Source organism: Poecilia reticulata, chromosome 20 (assembly GCF_904066995.2).
Source record: "Poecilia reticulata chromosome 20, P_reticulata-male-v2, whole genome shotgun sequence".
In the NCBI taxonomy this organism is placed as follows: Eukaryota; Metazoa; Chordata; class Actinopteri; order Cyprinodontiformes; family Poeciliidae; genus Poecilia; species Poecilia reticulata.
This window is the reverse complement of record NC_088849.1, coordinates 7,440,146-7,454,700: the sequence shown is the minus strand read 5'-3', so window position 1 is coordinate 7,454,700 and position 14,555 is coordinate 7,440,146. Positions and strand designations below refer to the sequence as shown.

General features: G+C 40.3%; 2 protein-coding genes across 5 annotated transcripts in view; one reads left to right on the top strand and one right to left on the bottom strand.

Annotated features, from left to right (window-relative positions):
- Positions 1-5: 5 nt before the first annotated feature.
- Positions 6-4,168, bottom strand: idi1 (isopentenyl-diphosphate delta isomerase 1). The gene is made up of 7 exons (XM_008438300.3): positions 4,031-4,168; positions 2,943-3,091; positions 2,570-2,742; positions 2,404-2,496; positions 1,713-1,843; positions 1,526-1,630; positions 6-548 (listed from the first exon to the last, which is right to left on the bottom strand). Exons 2-7 carry the CDS (start codon positions 3,086-3,088, stop codon positions 336-338), a joined length of 861 nt encoding a protein of 286 aa, XP_008436522.1. The 5' UTR covers positions 3,089-3,091; positions 4,031-4,168; the 3' UTR covers positions 6-335.
- Positions 3,162-14,555, top strand: part of LOC103482259 (WD repeat-containing protein 37-like) — a 27,036-nt gene continuing 15,642 nt past the window's right edge. The window contains exons 1-6 of one of the 4 annotated variants that reach the window (XM_081602032.1): positions 3,162-3,292; positions 6,298-6,590; positions 9,730-9,826; positions 9,920-10,015; positions 11,192-11,256; positions 11,542-11,625. In XM_081602032.1, coding sequence (XP_081458158.1) covers positions 6,438-6,590; positions 9,730-9,826; positions 9,920-10,015; positions 11,192-11,256; positions 11,542-11,625 — 495 coding nt within the window. In that variant the 5' untranslated portion in view covers positions 3,162-3,292; positions 6,298-6,437. Of the gene's footprint in view, positions 3,293-4,247; positions 4,504-6,297; positions 6,591-8,509; positions 8,804-9,729; positions 9,827-9,919; positions 10,016-11,191; positions 11,257-11,541; positions 11,626-14,555 lie in introns of those variants that run through there. The other 3 variants (XM_008438296.3, XM_008438299.3, XM_008438298.3) reach the window with 3 other exon arrangements.

Genomic DNA, 14,555 nt, shown 5'->3' with positions numbered 1-14,555 from the left:
TGCCATCACTGTAGACCAAGACAGATTTATTACAGCTACTGACCATTAATCAGGCACTTGAACTTGTTCATACAAAAATAATCTACTTCTGTTTAGGTGATGGCTACATTGAATTCTTCTATCCCAACAAACGTTAGCAGTTTTGTATTCACTCATTGTTCGGCGTGCCAGCACTACTTTCTGTCTAGACCGACTCAGTTCCTCGAGCTTTCTCCTGAAGCAAAACGCTGTTGCCATAGGCAACAGCAGATTACATTCAGGACTCCCGCAGCTCAGTCTTAAAGTTCTTGAAGACCACCTGAACGCGGTTGCATACAAAATCTCCATCTCTGTGGTCACATGCGGTGGATGTTGCTGTGATCCATGAACTCTTTCAGGTTGTGCAGGTTGTCCCACCACTTGAAGAGGAAAGTGTTCGCGATGAGGCCGAACCAAGGCGTTACGTCCAGCTCCTTCCGCTCAGCCTTCTCCAGCATCGCTTTGAGCTCCTCCTTGCTCACGTAGCAGTGGCTTTTTATCTCGTTGGGGTCTGGACTCAACTCCACGTCCTACCGGAAAGGCAGGGAAAAGTTGTCAAAATTGGAATGAAATGCGCTGGAATTTGTTGTGACATGATGGAAGACAGTTGAGGTTGGTATAATTTAAGCACCTTTCCTAGTATTTTTTTCAAGGTACTAGTGTCACACTTTGTAGATAAAAATATGATCTAAAACGAGATATTTATTACTGTTGATAATGTCTATTCTACATCCTACAGCATGTACAAGGTAAGCTAATATATATTTATTAATGTCTCTTATACTCTTGAACACCTGATTGGCCCAAGAATAAAGCAATTTTTTTTTAAATCCCCCAATTTTCAATAACACTGTTTAATGTGTAAAATACAAGTCAACCTTTACATCATTTAAATCAAGTCATTGGCTGCATTTCCATTACAAATGTTACCAAAACTGTCAATGTGAAAAAACAGTTTCGCAATTCACAATTTTATTTTTCAAAATATCAAATTGCGCAATCCTACAATGGAAATGCAGCTATTGAGTCACTGGAAATAATAAATATTCTTTACATGGAAACAATCCAGAAAAATCGTATTAAGGTAAATATCATTCCCATTCAAATTAAATGTTTAAACAGTGCACAACAAAAATGATAAAAATCTATGATCAAATATTTTCACTAATTTTCCTGGCATTAAATAAATAATTTTGATAATTCTAAGTGACCTAAAACAGAAACGTTTAGTCTGATTTAACTCCAGACAGTGAGAGAAAAAAAAAGTCTTGTTATTGGGTGTAATGAAAATATCTGGTTTCAACTGCAAATGTCTTCTAAATTTAGGCTTTTAATCAAACGTTGCATTGCACTTTATTATCAAAGTGTGCCGTTTGAATATCAAGCACTTTCAAGGACTTTATACAGAAATCCAGCACTTTCCAGACCTTAAACACCCACATGAAACTCAAGCAGTATTATCCTTACAGCCGGAGCATTGATTAGAGATCGGATCGAGTCGACCCACCTTCTGCATGAATAGTATATAATCGATCTCGTGTTCTCCCCACACCCCGTCGGACTGCGCTTTGTAGTGGATTCGTGTCAGGTACGTCATCTCCTCTGGTGGCACCTGGAGAACGAGAGCAGATCAGACTTGGGAGCGAAGATGTGGCTCAAACCTCTTTAATCCTCCTCCAGCCAGTGCTTCCCACCTGCTCCAGGGGGATTCCCAGTTCAGCCTGGAGTCTCCTCTGGGCGGCCTTCCTCACGCCCAGCGCGTCCCTCTCCTCCAGCTCGCTGTCCGTGTGCAGAGGATGGCTGCAGCATGTGTTCGTGAAGCAACCTGCATGTGGGGAGAAAAATCCAGCTGAAGCCATTTCTGACTAATTATTAGGGCGGCAACTAACAACCGCTTTAGTAATCAATTATTCTGACGATTAATCAATTAAAAAAAAAAAAATTATGGGGGCACTTTGCAGATTTTTCATCTAACCGCTTAAGTTTATTTTATACAATTTTATAAATAATAAACAAAAACAAATAGTTTGATATCCTTTTATATGTATGAAAAAAACATTGTCTAAAATGCAACAACATAGCATTCTTTTAGTGCACTTGATCATTTCTATAGGACACATCTGCAACTAAAAAAGTTTTTTTTTTTTTTTTTTACATAAAACTAGATCCAAGCAAAACACCTTTAGACTTTTTTTTTATATCTTAAATGCAAAATGTATACATTTTGTACCGTTTTGGCTCAATTACTGAATCACTACTGTGAATATGTTCTTTCAGCAACTTGTGTTTCCCAGTTAATGATTAATCGACTGCTAAATTAGTGGATAATTATTTCAATAGTCATCGCGTTTAATATAATGTGGCAGGGACCTAAGTGTTGCTCACCTGGGAAGGTGATTTTAGCATCGGATCTCTGCTGCAGGAGCAGCTTCTCCTCGCTGTTGAAAAGGAAGACGCTGAAGGCTCTGTGCAGCAAACCTGGACAGGTTTTAGGAAGACAGGTGAGGTCGGAGCTGCTGAAGCAGCGAGAGCGGACCGCAGGCGGGAATACCTTTGTCGATGTTGGAGTTGAGGTGGCAGTTTTTCTTGGTGTCCGCTCCGATCTTCTGGTCGTTCTCGTCGATGAGGATGCACTTCTCTGCGAGCAGCTGGACCTGCTTCTCGTCCAGGTGGTCTGTGGTGATCTCGGGCATCCTGACTGCAGCCTGTGCGCGTCTCACCTCGCTGATGTAGAAATGGAACAACTTTAATATTGCATCCTGTCCACAATATGGTATTCGTAGTTTTTAGACAGCTGATTTCAACCAGGGGCTCAGGGGTTATCTATTCACTTAAACCAGTTCATACAATAGAAAAACGAAGACATCTACAAGACGAATAAACAAGCCTCTTTAAACGATAGTAGCTCCAAAGACTTAACCCACCTGGATATCCGTCTGCTGCCGCTCGTCACAGAAGGCCTCTGCCACCCAGGAACTACTCTGCTGCTCCTGGCAGGTACGTTTGATTTCAACACGGCGACTCCCTCGCGGGATAGCACCCGGAGCACCGCCCACACAGCTGGGGCCATGGCCTGACCGAAACACAAAACCAATCACAAGGACGAAGCACCCGGCTGATGATAATACACGGACAGGACTACCAACGAATGGATCGGGTGACATTGTACACACGTGGCCAAAGTTATCCTTGGCATACAGGTGGCTTTACAATAAAAAAGGGATCCTAAAAGGGACAATTCTGAATTATGGAAGTGAGATGTCGTCGCATGACTGTAAGTACTTAAGATCTTACTTGCAGTAGATTCTGAGTATATTCACCTATTTGCCAATCTGAGCATTACCGACCCATATTTCCTATGTGCATAAATAGTCCACTTTTGTGACAATATCTTTGCCGTGCAAATGTGATTATGGTTTAAAGGTTACTAAAATAGGGCTGCACAGTTGGTAGAGCTGTTGCCTTGCAGCAAGAAGGTTCGATTCCCGGCCCTAGTCTTTCTGCATGGAGTTTGCATGTTCTCCCTGTGCATATGTGGGTTTTCTCTGGGTACTCCGGTTTCCTCCCACAGTCCAAATATGTTTTTGGACTGTGGCCAATTAACCTGGCCTAGAGAGGCCAGGTTAATTGGCCTCTCCAAATTGTCCCTAGGTGTGAGTGTGTGTGCATGGTTGTTTGTCCTGTGTGTCTCAGTGTTGCCCTGCGACAGACTGGCTGGAGACGGGCACCAGCAACCCTCCCGACCCCACTAAGGGACAAGCGTGTAAAGAAAATGGATGGTTACTAAAATAGCTTTTGCTTAAGCTGCTATGACATTTTTGAGATTGGAGTTGATTTATATCAGTAGAATCCATTCCATTGTATTCCATTTCGTGTTTCTTTTTAATCAACGAAGACTAAACACGCCATCAGCCCACTGCACCACCCAGGCCTCTAAAGACCGAACATACGTATGCACTGTGGGGACACATGCAAACCACACAAAAAGCACATACTGTGAGATGTTACTTACCAAATACGTAATTTGCAGCAGGAGAGCCAAAATACGCCCTTGAAGCCTATTTAAATGTGCTTGCTACAGTTATTTCAGACTGGCAACGAACAGTCACGCATTCGCTCTCTCCTTCTGACGTTACGGACTTTGATTCGCTGTCTAAACGGCGGCGTGACCGCTCATTGGTTCAAACGCTGCAAACAGAGATCATGTGGTGCGGAAGCACTTTTTAATATGCGATGTGTCAATTTTCGTAATTAAAATAGGCTATTTAAAATAAATAACGTTCCTTTAATGTTTAGAGTTAATTTAAAATTTCCACCAGATTTTATTAGATTATCAGACGCCCATTATAAAGCCCACTCAGCTTTCCCAGCAGCCATGAACGTCCGATAGCATAAAGGTGATATGTGGCAGCGGCTATTTAAGCTAGCTTGTACAGCTCAAGGCTGTTGGAAGATGCTTTTGAAATCAGGAACACAGCAGAATTGGTGAGTGACAGTCTAGCGTGTACAGATATACAATTAGAGTTCAAGTATTAGACTACTAGATACATGTTACATTTGAACGTAACCTGTACAGCTTTGGGAAAATAGTCTAAAATGATATGTAATCGCGCGCCATGCTTCTATTTTCGGCTTGTATTTGCTTTGCTGTCCTCGGTCGGGTTGTTGAAATAAAACGACAATATCTCGATAATGACCTCTACTGTTTAGCTGAATGTCATACAAATTCTAAATATAAGCAGAAGTATAATGTTTTAGCAAAGGTCGGACTGTCTTTTAGCAGGAAGTTTAGGGTTTTACCGGTGTGACACTAAATTCTGTGACCCATCAGATTCTGCGACATTATTGGGACCTTCATTCGGCCACTCAATGACTGGAGGGATATTCAGTTATTTTAAATCATAGTTATATCTCTCCTTTTTTTCGTAGCATGGTGTTATCCCATAATGTTTAATGTCTGGCCGTAGCTGTGAAATTATTGCATGAAAATAGATGTACAATAATAAGTCCTCTGGGGATTTGTGTTATGTTTCAGGACGCACACACACAAAAAAGCTAAGGTCTCTTTATGAAACAAAGTCAAAATAGGGAAGTGGTTCTTTTTAACTCCCTTCCTTGGCAGCAACTTCCTTCAGGTTAATTTACGTCATAGACCGTTTCAGCACCTGGGTTATTTTTGCTTTCTTTGCCATTATGTTGTAGATTTGCAGCTGTGTTGGAACCATTGACACAATTTCAGCCAAATCTTTTGCTTTCACAAAGACTGAGTCAAGTCTGACTCTTGAATACTTAAGTATACTGGTGTCCACATCATAGACCCTCCACCTTTCTGTTCCACAGTTTAAATGAAGGTTTTATGCATGCCTCATATGGTTGGGTTTTCTTAAAACCTGATACTGTGATTTCTGGTCCAACTCTGCGGTCAGCATCTGCGGGTGCTAAGGAAGTTCATGTAATTATTTCTTTACCATCATACTTCACATTAAAATGACATTTTTAAGACACATTAACTGAAAATTTTCCAGGTTTGCTGCTTCACGCATTATGCGTATCATTACTAGGGTTGCACCGATGTGAAACTGATCTAATCTAACTCTGCAAAGATCTGAAAATCACCCACAAGTTCAAAAATATGATTAGATGCACTTACTGTGTGCAGCGCTGTGGTATAAATCACACAAGAAACACTATTTGTGTTGGTGGTGCTATGAATACTGTGTTACACTGTCACAACCAACCTAAATATATATATATATATTTATATAATCTTAAGAATCATCTTAATCATTATCACAATAGTTCCCCAAAATATCTTGATGAAATTCTAAGTCCTGTACAATATCCTTAGCGATTCCTCATGAGTAGGCCTGTCATGATAACAAATTTTGCCGGATGAAAAATTGTATTGCAATAGTACTGTTTTGAGACCATTTTCAAGTAATATAAAGGCAATGGCATAATAACGCTAGAGAACATTCTCAAAGATCAATAAACTTTAAATTCTAAAGGACAATTAATACTGAAACTAGAAGACATTTTGAATATCAAAAATTAATAAAACAGAAACAACAAATAAAATGAATTATGAAGTCTGTAAAAAAATAAATAAAAGCAGTACAAAGGAAGAGATGAGAAAAAAAAAATTAAATCATGGAAATTATTGAACTCATTTTAATTTATCATGCTATTAGTATTAGTTGATTTATTGTTTATTACAGCAGACCTACTCCTGAGTTGTAAACAATCATTTTTATCCCCTTTTCTTTTTTAAATCTCCAGGTAGGTGGTGACAAGTGACACAACCCAGCCTACTCACCTGCCAATCAGTGAGCCTGGCCTTTGTTTACCTGCTCCTCAGGTAGTTTGTAAGCAGGTAAGGTTGGGGGGGCGGGGTCAGAGCCTCACACGGGATAGGAGAGATGCCTGTGGAGGGCGGAAGCAGCAGCGGCTCGGCTTCGGCCGCACGTCACCCCAAGCAGAAGCGCAAGGCACACAGTTTGTCCATCCGGCGCACCAACAGCACAGAGGAGCGGCCACCGGGCATCCTGAGAGGAGACATGCTGGAGGGACAGGTCAGAGGAGAGGAGAGGGGAGGGGTCCCTACATTTATTAGGTTTTATCATTTGGAAATGTGAGGTCAGAAAGTTTTTCCTTTTTTTTTTTTCTTAAGATGTAAGTGATTTCTACGGTATGTGGCTTTTTGTCAGCTGTGACCCTGCAGTGCCAGCCTGTTTAACAGCATTTTTAAGGTTTTGTGGTAAGGCAACATTGACGACTTACTTTCTACTATCAGAGTTTAGTTTGTTCCCTTTAGGAAAGGAACATGTTTAACCTGTACTAACTTAATGCCAGTCGTTACAGAACGTTTACCATCCTAGGCGGTGACGCCTTTAGTTACTGATTTAAAGGGATCGACTGTAACGTTCCTCCACCGCCATAAAGTTGGTGATTAACTTGCTCCAAACCAGGTTATTTGAATTAAGTCTACAGTTGATTTAGCTTTCCCACAAATGAAGGACGGAGAGTTTTTGTCTTAGGAGTTGCTTCCTTAAAGCTTGTTCTGGTGACTTTTTTTTTTCCCCTTCTTTGTCTCTCTGGCAATAAAAACGACTCTCTGTTTGATTAAGGACGCAGCAGTCGTTAACTTTTAGGAGGAGGCTGCAGTGCGGTACAGCCTCACACGATTCTGACTCATCATTTATTCCAACAGGTGAAATTGGTATCAGTGGAAAGTGCGCCTCAGCTCTCACTTTGTCCCTTAAATGTAAAGCCTGAGCCAGTAAAACCGGAGCTCAGCTTGCCACCGCCGTGTCGTCTCATCAAGTTTTAATACGGGTCTGATTAGTCTTTTCAACAGTCCTTTCTTTGCCGCCCTCTGTTTACGTACTACTTGCACATGCCCAGGCGGCTTTATGAGCCCAAATGCAACACAGAGCGGGTTTTATTCTCCTCATTTTTTTTTTTTTTTAATGCTGGCATTATTGACCAAAGTGTGTCGCAGGCTGCAAGTTTAAGAGACTAAAACTAAGCAGCTTATGAGAACCGCCTGTTATTCCCTAATAGGTCTTCCACCCACCACCAGAGCATGGTGACATGTGGTGTTAACGTCATCGTGACTAACTCTGACCTTTGGTAGACAAACATTTTGAATCGGTTGATTTAAAATCTTAAGATGCAGCCTTGTGTATTCTAGTAGGATTTTGTGTTTTCATGGGAGCTGTGGTGGAGACTGGTGAGCTGGATTTAACTGGGCACCAGCAGCAGGTTGACATGGAGGTAAGGCAGTTGTTGCTGTTGCAGCTGTTGGTATTGAAAGTAAGTACACTGGTTGTATTTGTCAGGAGACGTCTGCTTCAGGCTCGGTGGGAAGTTTTTTTTATTATTATTATTTCATGACTCATTCACTTTTTCTCTCTGTGGTAGCGGTGTGTCATTTATCTTCTGTGCTGCTTTTGTCTATAAGTGTTACTGTGGCTTTTTATAAGTCTTTATAACCCTTGAAGTTTTAGGAAGACTTTTAGGAATTGTCTCAACCAAGTTTTGTCAAATGTCAGGTTGCAGCTACAATGTCAGGTTGAGACACGGATTTTTCTAATGCATTTCGTTCTAGTACATAAATGTGCTTTTGACTAAACAAAACCACTGCAGCTCTTGCCGTACGTTTAAACTTTGAGAGTCATTCTCAAAGTCAGAAAATTGACCCTCCACCTCAGATTCAGTTTTTTACACCCATCCGGTCTTCTAGGATTTTTCTGCGCTTGTCTTTGTCTTGAATTTACAAAAATAATAATAATAATAATTTCAGTCCTTACAAGGTATTGGATACATGCAGATTTTCAATGCTTGATTACATTTTGTTTCATCTTAAATTTGTCTTCTTGTTAGGTTATCGTTTCCTCCATCCTTTTATTTTTTTTAATTAATAATTAAGTTTCTGTGGAAACTTGTTTGGACAAATAATCAATGAAACCTCAACACAACACATTTATTCTTAAGTGAAACATAATTTAAAAGCCTGGACGATAAAACGATAACATCTATCGTGATACAGCTTCGATGGAATTACTAGACTCCGATCCAGAACCGCACGGCATTTTGGGGGATGTAGGCAGAGGAACCGCTAGCAAAGAAAGGTTGAACTTACTTATTCTTTGGTTACCTAGCAACAACCTTTCCGTGTAAAATGCGCAACAGCTGTTTCGTGTTGCCCCCAACATGCTCGGGCGTACTCCACGGACATAATGCAGACTCAACGCGGACGTTCGCTCGACAATCCCGCACAAAGGTAAAGTTTTTGCAACCGCGGACGCGTACTCAGCGACGTACGAGAAACCGTGTTCACACCGAACTGTTTAGTATGCGACACCGAGCTGATAACGGCGCTATCCGCGCAACCAGTGGCAAGAACACGTAGTGCGACTGCTGCTCTTAGTTGAACACTGAATAGTGTGCGGTGGTGGATAAGAAACGGGACTGGCTCATGAAACTTGCTGGTGTTCACTCGGTTTGTGGAAAATTAAGGCATGTTGTTATGAGAAATGTAGTCACTGGTCCACTATGAAATCTTCCCCCTACGCAGCGTGTAGTCTGAGCGGTCCACTAGAAAATTTGTCTACAGTGTAGGCTTTAGGATGCGGGAGCTGTTTCATGTTTTGGCGCATAATTGCCGCTAAAAACAAGAAAGATTGGAATGGAAGGAGAGAATGAACAGCTCAAGAGGAAACTGGATAAAAAAGGGAAGGTGACGTCATTAGGTTGACAGTATAAAAAACGAATCAATTATCAATGCCGACTGATATGAAATGCGTATATATTATGATGTTTTTCAGCCAAACTGCCCAGTCCTAGCTTTCATATTTCCACTTTACCACAGCTCATTAATTTTTTAAAATAATTTATAACCGTCTCGAAAAAATGCTGTCATTTACCTTGTGAAACTTGCAGAAATCCATAGTTTAGCTTAATTCGTCTTTGAATTAACTCTGAACAATTTTGCTGTTAAAGAAAAACTTCCATGACGCCACCATGTTTCACTATTGAGAAGGACATGTTAAATGCAGTTTTTCCGTTTGAACCAAAAGGTTCAGTTTTTGTCACATAAAATCCCAACAAACTACATTGGCATTTGTGGTAGCAACATGACAAAGATGTACAAGCTTTAGAGGCATTAAGGATCTTGGATAACTTTTGATGTGTGTTTCATGTGTCCAGGACTCCAAGCTGCCCCTCGCCTTGCGGAACAACCTCCTTGACCTGTTTGGCCAGATCGAACGGGAGTTTGAGAATCTGTACATTGAAAACCTTGAATGTGAGTTTACCTCCCCGCCTCCGTCAGGCCTCAGTTGCTGATTCACTACCCAGCGATCTCCGTTCAATCATTAATGCTGTGCCCACGTCGCAGTGCGCCGGGAAATCGACTCTCTCAACGAGCGTCTGACTGGAGATGGACAGGCCATCGAGGGGGGAGACCCCTCCAAGGGAGCCCTCAAAGCCAAAGGTGCGACATTTGTTCAAGTTGTCTTTGAAAATACATCCTCACAAGCCAATTAAATCAACTTGTTTAGTACTTTTTTTGGCAACACGGCTCATTCAAACAAATGGGAGGCTCTGCTGGAGCACATAAAGTTTCAGTTTTATTGACAAAGACCAAGATAAAAGCACAAATCACCTGTGAGGTATTATATAAAAGGGTGTGATAGTCTTAAGCTACACACAATCTACACACAAAGATGGGTAAAAATTCTGCTTTTTTGCAGTAGCATAAACATATATATATATATATATTTTTAAAAAATCCCAACCTCAAATTGGAGTACATTTATTCAATTATTTATTCCTGAATCCACTTAAAGCAGTCTGGATTAACAGTTGTTAGAGCGTTTTCGAGTTTTTCTTAAAGCTTTGAAAGTTTCGGTCATTTTCTCATATGAACATTTTGAAACATTACAAGCCGAAATTGTCTAGGCAGTTTTCATAATCCATGACTTTATGATTCTTTTTAGCTTTTTTCTCTTCACCACTCTTCAAAATAGGCAGTACAAGAGAACATATTAGTTTAAATTCAGAAAATGAATGCAACAAACATCTTAAGAGCAATAATTAGGAAAAAAATAAACAACTGGAAGAGGATCTAAGTCGATCTAGGGAAAAAAAAGAAAATAATTTAAGATTATTGGCATGAAATGTTCTGCTTCTTCTGATTACTCGAATAGGAATACAGTATTTATTTATTTGAAAAGTTTTACAAAGCAGACACACCAGATGAGGCTAGGTGTGGCCATTTATAATGCAACATTTCTTATAAGAATTTTGATTTATCCTTGTCTCTGTTCATTTCAATTAACGATGTTAAATAAAACAAAACCTGACAGTATGATCAGAAATGTTATTTTTACTATTTTGTCCACTATTTATCCCACAAGAGTATCAGTAAATATTGCTAAATTTGACAATATGATTAAATGCAGTTTCTGTTTGAGGTTTAGTGATGCAAAGCTCATGCCTAAAACTTATAGCAGTGACTTATGACGCCTGACGAACGCCACAACAAAGCTTTTTGTGTGTCTTTTTCTGTTATTGTAAGTCTTGCCTCTGTAGCAGTGAAACCAAGCAGAGCGCTTGTCACTCACTGGGGCGTTTTTATTCATGGGTTTTCTGTGTCTGTGTCACACAGCCAGCCACAGCACCAGTCAGCTGTCACAGAAGCTGAAGACAACCTACAAAGCCTCCACCAGCAAGGTACCTGGCACCAGCCATGTTGGGCTGCTCCACAGAGCACGACAGAGCTCTCGTGTAAATATTTGAGCGGCTAGGATTCAGCTTCTCTGATGAGGGGGACAGGAGGAGTGGAAAAGCTTGTTCCACGTCCTCAGAAAGTCAGAACGTAATCCTAGACTGTGAACCGACGGATTCTATCCCTTCCAATGAATGCATGCTGTTTATTTTTATATATATATATATTTTCCCCCTCATATTAACGTCCACAAAGTGACATTTTAATGTTGAATCTTTTCCCGAGGGTAGCGCTTGTACGCTTTCCAGGGCAAAATAGGCGGAGCTCGCAACTTCAGCGTGCCCACCTGGGAGTTGTGGGGCGGAGATTCATGGGTAACCTCCTGAATGCTCTGTTTGCCGATGAGCGTTGAGCAGACGGCTGCTGGCTGAGTCGCATCTTACCTGCAGTCTCACCTTGACTCCTGGTCTCTTTTCCACACTGCGCCCTTCTCAGGAAACGACTCGGTGGGCGGTCTTAGCTGCCAAATGGTGAAGACGCGCGTTTATTTGTATGCTAGAGCCTAAATGTTTCAAACTTCTCTTTTATTCCAAAGTTATGACAAAACAAAGAGCTGGCCCAAATTAGTTTGAGAGTAGAATTTGACTAATTAGTCTATTTTTAAGAAAAAAATCAACACAACAAAAAACATTTAATTCCCTTCAGTATGTTTTGAATGAACAACCTTTTGTCACAATTTGAACCTTGCTTATGCTTTGGGCCGGCTCCTCAACAGGGTAAACATTACAAGAAAGCTTCGGTAATAATTGTGCTTAAGAATTTCCTCAAAGTTAGTAGCACAGTTTGGTAAAAGCTTTTGATTTTTGCTATTTTTCTTTACATTAGTCCAAATATCAGGATTGGTTGCATTAAAGAAATGCCTACAGTTTTTACCATTTAGCACAGCTGCTAGCTTAACCTGTGTTTTTGTGTTTTTTTTAAATGTTTTTTTCAATCAAAATAAATGTGGAGGTGAACTTTGTTCCAGATCTTTCCTGAATTTTTGGAAATTTATTGGTTGCTTAACAACAAATATATCTCCTCCAGACTTAGTTGTGCTGTAACACCTTTTTAGACATTTTTAGCAGGTCTTTGACTTGATTAGTCAAGGAGGAAGCTGCTTTATTTCTCGCGAAGTCAACTAGTTCTTCTGGATGTTGTATATTTATTATTCTGTGGTTAAAATTATGGAGGAATTTCACAGCACAGATGTTGATATAAGTTCCCTGAATTTACTCTGGAGATGCCAATCCTTTGTGCTTACGTTGAATGCAGCTGAACTTCTGAAAGAGGTTCACCTCTCATCCAAAAGACTGATCCTAAAGTTCTGATCCTAAGTTGGGAGCTCCAGGATCACAAGTTATTCAGCCTTAATTTTATTCCAGTTATTACTCTGGACCAGTTCTACCTCACTTCTTTCAGCTATTTTTATTATTATTATTATTATTATTATTATTTTATTTATTTATTTTTTTTACCATAGAGGTAACTCCACAGGATGTTATTGAAGCACAGAATTCTGGTGCGTTTCAACCAGGACACCATTCCCAAAGAGAGATTGGTACACCCCCAACATATTGAAAACTCAAACCTCGAACACAAATGAATATGCAGTTCATTGTAGCTGCTAATATTCACAATTTTACTTTTGTTGAACAAAGTAGCAGCTAAAAGTGTAACTAAAAGCCAGTCAAAGATTTGTCTGCATCTCAAAGATAAGGCAGGTCGTTTGAAAGAAGCGTGAAAATGGCCGTCTCTAGCCAACATTAAATAAGTGACAATGACCTCAACTATTCACAGGAAGCAAACTCAAATGACCCTGTTACTACCAACTAGAGGTGTGCCGATCAATTGGTCACCGATCATAATCGCCCGATTTCCGTGAAAAAGTGTATGATCGGTGATCGCCGATCACGGTCTCTTGTTGCCGATCCCACAAACTGATCACCTGCATCTCATTTCGCAGCCTGCCTGTGCAGCTGGTCTCCTCTTTCCTTCACACTGCGCAAACGCGCATCAACAAATACTAAGCGATGTGAAACTATAACGCAGTGAATGGGGAAGTTTGCATGTTGCGGCGGAAAATTGAAGCACGTGGAGTGAAGCAGGTCAAAATGCATCAACACAACGAATCTAATGTGACATAAAAACAATGCCATACTTGATGGAGTTTGGCTACATCGTGGCTCACTGCAGTAAAAAAGACATATGGAGGATCAGATAGAAGGTAAAGCAGCACACAGCTGCAAACACTCACCCGGATTAGCATGATGGTCAGAAAGCTAAACAAATAACCCGCAAAATTATTTAAGTCTTCAAGCTGCAATGTAAGACGCTGGTTCTGTTCTCGCTGTTGAACCGCTGCTACGTGCTACAGTTAGTAATATTTCACAGACGGAGCGCCGCTTCTGCTCCACCTGGTAGTGACTCTCACACCGAACCTCTGCTTAAAGCTGCAGCATCTAACTTAAAAAAATACATTTTACATGCATATTAAAACTTTTGCTGACCTAACATGAGACAGATAATCTCTAAAAAAATAATCGATCTCCTCCCTGTTCTGCATAATTACTCCGCTCAGTCAGAAACAACCACTCAGAACTAGCAGTAATCAGCTAGCTGCCACGCTATCAGGAAGTTTTCATTCAGTAACTCTGGATTGTTTATTGTAATGGAACCTGTTTTTGCCTTTGAATGTTAAGTTTTATACTTGAATTTTTTGGCAATGTTGAGAGGTTTTATTTTGGCTCTTTGTATTATTTAGCCTCTTCAGAGACTTCATATGTTTTCAGTCTGTTAAAGACAGTATTATCAATTATGGAAAAAGTTATTAAAACAAGTTTTTGTCTAAATTAAGGTGAATTCATGGTTCCTTTTTCCACATAATGTAAAATATATATATATAACATTATGTGATCGGTATCGGTGATCGGTATCGGCAGGAAAAAACCTGATTGGCACATCTCTACTACCTACCAATCATCAGGACTAAAGAAGCAAGTATTAGAAGTGAAACCTTGTATTTTAACCCCTGAAAGACTTATTGTACAGTTACAGTACAAGCGGCGTTATGCAATGTCCTCTCTATGCTTTCATCTGAGGCTGAGGTTATTGTTCAGCTCCCAGCAACAACAGCCCCACAAAAAACATTTAGGCCAGAAGATGCTTGGTGAACAGGTGAAGACTGTTGACTCTTTAAATGATTTATTTGTGTTTTCTTCTAAAGTCTGAAGCCTTTTATTCATTTTAAGGTATAAAACATAAA